The sequence below is a fragment of the Morus notabilis genome, unplaced genomic scaffold, assembly GCF_000414095.1.
Source record: "Morus notabilis unplaced genomic scaffold, ASM41409v2 Scaffold605, whole genome shotgun sequence".
Lineage (NCBI taxonomy): Eukaryota > Viridiplantae > Streptophyta > Magnoliopsida > Rosales > Moraceae > Morus > Morus notabilis.
The window spans coordinates 87,601-94,552 of record NW_010363898.1 but is presented as its reverse complement, the minus strand read 5'-3'; the positions used below and the strand labels follow the sequence as shown (position 1 = coordinate 94,552).

Below are 6,952 nucleotides of genomic sequence, written 5' to 3'. Positions count from 1 at the left end.
TATTTGAAGAGAGAGAATAAGAACGGAAAAAAAACGACATATCAGAAAAATGGAGAGGAATTTGTCGTATTTTTTGGGAATAGATTTTTGCTCTAATATCTCCAATATCGAGATATCAAAAATAGGATTTTTTTTTAGAGGATTTGAAATCCCTCATGACAATCCGTTTCCTGCTCTTTTCACTTATACAAAATAATTATGCGCCTCGAAATCCTTCTACTCATGTTCTCACCCTTCTCTCTCCTTTCAGTTTTTCCCTCCAACCAAACAAGGTCATAAGATTCAAAAGCATAAATGGGCTAGCCCTAATCCTCGGGCCGGTAAAAGACCCAACATTGGCCCAACTAGAGGCACTACAGTCTTATGGGCTGGACAGCCCAACACTGACCCATGAAGAAACAAAGAAGAAGTGTAAGAGAACATTTCTCCACGCTCGCCTCTACTACAGCGAGCGCGTGCGAAACACGGTCTGAGTCATCCGCCACGTCAGCACGAACCCAAAAGCGACAGACCACCGGTGTACTACCAGTAACCAGAGTCGTCTTCTTCTTCTTCTTCTTCTCTCTCTCTCTCTCATCAAATTCGTAAACCTTCTGCAACTCCCATTTCAATTATCCAAACTTCTCGGAGAATCCAAAACTCGACGATGAAATTCGATGCCGAAACCCTAGAAATGCGCAAACGCTGGTGCTGAATCTGAGCTATCTCTGAGATGAATCTCTCGCTGTCGTCGTCGACTTCGTCTTCATCTTCCTTGTCGTCTTCCTCCTCTTCTTCGTCTTCGTCGACCGGTTCTTGGCTCTCCGGCTTCGTCCGCGGCCGGTCGGACCGGCCTGCGAGCGTCAAGATGGGAACCAACTCCGGAGACTCCGGAGACTATGACGGTCCGGTCGTGTGGAAGAACCAGTTCCGAGGAATTCTGTTCAAGTACGGCCCAAAGCCTATTCAGGTCTGTGGTTCTTTGTGCAGTTGGATTTGGATACTGGATCTCTCTTGTTTTGATTCAAATGTTTACTTTTAGCTTTGCGAGGCTTTGAAGCTGAAAGCAAGTTTGAAAATTTGTTATGATATATTATAGAACTAGATTAGTTTTAGTAGCGAGATGACTGTTGAATTAGTCATAGGCAAAAAAGGCGATTTTTTGGAATCGATTCCGAAACGCCATTTAGGTGAATAGTGATGGAATTGTTTATGTGGTTTCAATATTTAGGTAAAAATGGCTTCTGTATTCTTAGATTGTCATTGAAAATTTGAATTTTTGATGTAGACATTGCAAGAACCTGGATTACTTTTGAAGTATTAATTATAACGTAGGTTCTATGATTTGCTCGCTTGCTAAAACTAAGCACATTTCCTTTAATTTGTTCAATTTTGAAAGAGTAGATCTTCAACACTAACTTGTTTACCAGATTTGAATACCAAATGAAATGGCAATACACTTGTTAATATCTAATTGGTTAAATAAGATGTGCAAAAGTATCTCAAAAATGTCATTTGGTTACTATATAGTATATACTAAAAAGTGAGTTGTCAAATCATTTAGTGTTGAAAATTTTGAATTACAACTCAAATTTTTGCTGCAGCGTTTTCTCTCACAAAAATTCAAATTCAACTTTTTCTATTGCAATATTTTCTCTCACATGAATTTACTTTTTCACTCAATAGCATTATTCATTTGAAATGGCTTATAGTGATATTATCTTTGTTGTCCAGGTTGCATTTAAAACGGGTAATTACAAGCAGCAAGTAATTTTTATTGGTGGCCTGACTGATGGCTTTCTGGCAACAGAGTATGTGTTTCATTGTTAGCTATCGTACATAAAGCACTAATGAACTTCATGGAAGTAACTTATTCTCTCCTTTCTTTCAATCTTTGTTTGTGTGAGAACCAAATTTCATTGTTCTGCAAGATGTTTGTTCTTGAGAGTCTTAAAACATCTTTTAAATCCTCGTTTCTGTTGTGTATTTCTTTTATTTGATGTGCAGATATTTGGAACCTCTTGCAATTGCCTTGGATAGAGAGAAATGGTCACTTGTTCAATTACTCATGTCATCGTCATACACTGGATTCGGCACCTCTAGCTTGAAACAGGTAACTCGTTGTGGTATATACTTTATTTTATGTTGTTATTATTATTATTTATTTTTTGGGGTTCTAGCCTGTAAGGGTACTTTCCATGCATTATATTTTTTATTGGTCTTGACAATGAGGTCCGCTTCCAATTTTAACATATCTCATGGTATAACTACACATTACTAACAACTTGCCATGCATGATTATTGTTTATTGGTCTTGACAATGTGGTCTGCTTCCAATTTTACAGCATATCTCATGGTATAACTACATTACTAACAGCTAGATGGTTGTGTTCTTCTATTTTCATTGTGCATCGATCTTCATCTTTCATTCAGAGTACCAAGTATACCTTCAAACTAAAACTGGTAGATGTAATGTGTTATAACATGCTCTGTTCTAAGTCGTTGTGAAAAGCCAGTTAGGGTTTCTTTTTAGCAGAAATTTGATGTTGTATAATGTTATATATACTATTAACTGAAATTACTGGCTTGAGGGATAGTTAAGTGTAGGATGAGAAGAATCCAATGTCCTTAAGGGGAAAGACGGCGATTTTTCAATCAATAATAGTTATTATCTTGCAATAGCAATCCTAGGCTATCTAACTCTTCTAAACTAATAATAACAACAATAATTAATACTATGTTAGTCATCATCAAGTGAATAGCCATCTTACATGTTTGCAGGCTTCTATTTTAGTTTGATTCTGTTGAACTGCAATGTATCACATGAATTTCAGTTGCATCTGCTTTTACATTTTGGCCTAGTCACTTGGTATGCATTAGAAACTGTTCCCGAGTTCGTGGGGAACATCCGCATGCCATATGTTAGAATGTATTGTAAATAAGATCATAAAGATTATATGAATATAAATAAATATAAATGTACATATGGCACGCATTAATGTAATAAACCAGAGAAAGAAATAATAAGCATACAATACCTGTGTTTACCTTGGGAGATCAACAATGATAATTAGACCATGAACCAAAGGACAATTAATTTATGGAAATAATGTCATGAAATCATATGGGGAAGATGTAATTCTCACAACCGATGGTCGTCTCAATCAGTAATTGGGGATGGTTACTTCATATTACTAATTATATCTATAACAATAAACCCTCTCTTATTCTTGGTTTTCCATTTCTATCTAAGTCACTCTCATGTTTTCTTGCTTAATTTTGTCTAACTGTATAATATGTTGTCTGAATGATTGTGAAATCTAAGGATTGCTTATAAGGTCTTGAAGGCTTGTGAAGTCTCCAAAAATGCATATGATGTGTTAGAAACTTGTTAAGGCTCCAAATGCAATTGCCTTCTTAGCTTGTCTTCCCCTCTATCTATAGCTTTCCAAACACTATGGTTGCTAACTTATTGTTTTACCACTCACCATTCAAATAGTTGTTTTATTCTACTTTCCTCCCTCACTATTTGGTATAGATGGGTTACATAATGTTACTCTCCCTCTCCTCTTATTGTTTTCCCATGCTAAGTTTTTTATGGTTTTTGTTTTACCACCCTTATCTTATTAGTGAATTGGAAGAGCCTTTTTATTCTCTCCATACTATAATACTACCACTTTCCAATTAGTTGAATAACTTTGTTCTCACCTTTCATGGTTGCATTATAATGCAACCACAATGCTCGAAAAACTTGTTAGGCTTGATCGTACCATGAAGCAGCACAATATAACTTGCCGCCCCATTATACTATGGAGTAGCACAAATCTTTTAAATAGCTAGTTTGGTAATATGAAGTATTTGATATTACTGATTCAGTGCTCACCGATATGAGTCTGAGTCCTAAAGGGCAATATTACATCCAATCCTACCATATCACATCCCATGACATTGTTCCCTCATAATTATTTCATCCCCATTATATAGAAAAATGCCCCAAAACAGAAACTACACATTTTGTTGATTTACTGAAAAGGCATTGTCATCTTTTATTTCAAAGGACGCCATGGAGCTTGACCAACTGATAAGTCATCTTATCAACAAAGAAGACTCTGAGGGTGTGGTACTACTCGGTCATAGTACTGGCTGTCAGGTTAGTGCTGATTGAAATTTAAGTTGAGCTCTACGTGATGCAGTGTTGAACCTTAAATATTTGTTTGAAGTATAATAATATTTTGGTTGCAACTCTAGGATATTGTGCATTATATGCGCACGAATGCTGCATGCTCCCGAGCAGTCCGGGCTGCCATTTTGCAGGTACTAAACTCTCTAATTGTTTTCTTTCCCTCCTGTTACTGTTAGAGATCTATTTACCTTTCCTTGTAAGTTGAATAACTATCTTTGTTGGTTGCCGCTAAGAGGTCCAGAACACGAGTAATTCTATCCGGGCTTAACACTTATGCAAACCTTCCCATAGGCATGATATTTGTACAAATATGAATTCCCAGTTGAGGGCAATTACACATGAATAGTGGTGATTTGTAGATTACTTATCTCAATACTGAGGACCAATAGTGTTCTTAGAATTCTTAAAATTAGTTTTTATTTGTGAAATGAGCTGCGGAATAACACCGCTAGATGATGTGTGTGTTACTAGAATAAGCAAAACAGTGTTGGGCTTCTTCAACCTCTTAACTTGTCATGCCTTTTGATACATTTGGAGGTTCTTATTGACTGTGGCAACTGCTTCTGTCTTCTTGTTGCTACCTTTTTGCACGTAAGAATATCTTTGTCAAAATTGCTAATTAGAATGGAATTGTCAGGCCCCAGTAAGTGATCGTGAGTACAGAGCAACTCTTCCTGAAACAGCAAGTATGATCGACTTGGCTTCATCCATGATAAGTGAAGGCCGTGGTTCTGAGTTAATGCCTAGAGGGGCAGATCCAACTGCCCCAATAACTGCCAATAGGTTGGCATACAACCATTTTCTCTTCTATACTTTTTCCCTTTTAATTGCAAACAACTTATTTATCATCTCCTAGTGTATTTCGATTTCTTATTTCTTTTGCTTGTTTTGGGAGTTCATGTTTTAATATGATGTATCTCCCCTTCATCCTATTTCATTAAGAAGTTGGCAACTGAATTGATTGAGTATGCTGGATTTCATTCTTCATTTTTTCTAATAACAATGCTCTCTTTCCTAAATAACTAATTTGCCTCGCAGGTATCACTCCCTATGCGCATACATGGGAGATGATGACATGTTCAGTTCCGACCTTAGCGACGACCAACTGAGACAGAGACTTGAACACATGTCCAACACACCTTGCCAGGTTCGAAATTTGCTACTTGTTCGAAATTTATATCAACACAAATTGAAGCTTAGATTGTGAGTTAAACATATGGGGAAGCAAATTCTACCTTGGAATTTAGGCAAGTTACTAATATAAAACATAAACCATGTAAGAAAAGTTGAAACGCGGAATATTAAGAAACGGACCATCCCCGGTACCTTCTTTTATTAACAAACAAACTTGTTTAAGAAAACTGTATAAGGATTTCTCTTATTTAGATTAAGCAGTAATTGAGTAGAACATGTCCAATAAAGTTCCTCTTCATTTGCGTCTATGCGGCAAACAAGAACGCGTTTTCTTTCCGTAGACCTACACGGATGCTATTATCTAGTTTTGTACTTCAAAGGAGCCGTTACGACATTGTAAGTATGTCATTTATTTTTGCAGGTCATTTTTTCCATGTCTGACGAATACGTGCCAGACTATGTTGACAAAAAGGCATTGGTTGACAGGTAAAAGTAGTAAACTCTCTTTTAATCTGTTTATTACTTTACTGACACGATTCGTATCATCCCAATGTCACATTGATGATGCCAAAGAAAATGCCTTTTCGTGTCTTCTTGTATATGCATGTGCACTGCTCGTGCTCTTGCATAGTTTGTCCGTTAGAGAGAGAATCTTAGTATGTGATTATTGATTAATGATCTTGTTGGTTCTTTTGGGAAAAAAAAAAAAAAACAACTTTTGCAGATTGTGCAGAGCAATGGGGGGTGCAGAGAAAGTTGAAATCGAATATGGAAATCACTCTCTTTCAAATAGAGTGGATGAAGCTGTCAAGGCCATAATTGATTTTGTTAAACGAGATGGACCCAAAGGGTGGGATGATCCGTGGAATTAGCGTGGTGATTTGATTTGCTCTTTTCCATTATCTGTCTAATTCTTTTGCTCGTTATTCTTATCGTTTTCCTTATTCAATGATGCACATTTTTTTTTTTAATTTAATGTCTTCATAGTGTATTATTAGCTGTTAATTGCATTAGTGAGCTGGTACGGAGAGATAAACAAGTGAAAGTGATGCTATTTGTTTATTGAAGTTTTTCGCCTTTTCAGCATACTTTTGTCTTCTACAATCACGGGCTTGGACTCTTCTTTGTTGATTGGTTTGTCGTTTCTGTAATAGTTCTCGTGATATTGAGCATTGGATTTTTCTTTTTCTTTCTTTTTTCCATGCTTTTCAACAGCAAAATAATAATAATAATAATAATAATCATCATCATCATAATAAGGAAAGATAAGTCTTTTTGACATTCGTTGGGAGTTGAAATCTATCCTTTTCATACAGAGAAATATTGTGCTGGTTATGTAAAATGAAAACGCAAATGCGGCTGATTTGCATACAATGTGTTTCTTTTTCTTTTCAAAGGATATATAAACTCGATAGTTCTTTCTTTTGTTGGTTTTAGGCTTCATAAAAAAATCAAGATATAGCATCATGTTTGTTAGGAAGTGTTATCTTTTATTGAATTGGAGTCATAAAAGTTGCAAGAATATCTGTGGCCAAAAAAAAAAAAAAAGGAGGGAAAATGAGGAATCAAGTAATGTAAATGGACAAGGACACCCATGTGGCGCGATCAAACATTTTCTGATAGAAACAATAGGCCCGTGTAGTAACATTTTTTAAA

General features: G+C 36.1%; 1 protein-coding gene across 1 annotated transcript; it reads left to right on the top strand.

Annotated features, from left to right (window-relative positions):
* Nucleotides 1-550: 550 nt before the first annotated feature.
* On the top strand, nucleotides 551-6,413 carry LOC21393339 (UPF0613 protein PB24D3.06c). Its single transcript, XM_010105126.2, has 9 exons — nucleotides 551-949; nucleotides 1,714-1,790; nucleotides 1,987-2,092; nucleotides 4,037-4,129; nucleotides 4,228-4,293; nucleotides 4,800-4,945; nucleotides 5,201-5,309; nucleotides 5,718-5,782; nucleotides 6,021-6,413. Exons 1-9 carry the CDS (start codon nucleotides 713-715, stop codon nucleotides 6,166-6,168), a joined length of 1,047 nt encoding a protein of 348 aa, XP_010103428.1. The 5' UTR covers nucleotides 551-712; the 3' UTR covers nucleotides 6,169-6,413.
* The last annotated feature ends 539 nt before the right edge of the window (nucleotides 6,414-6,952 follow it).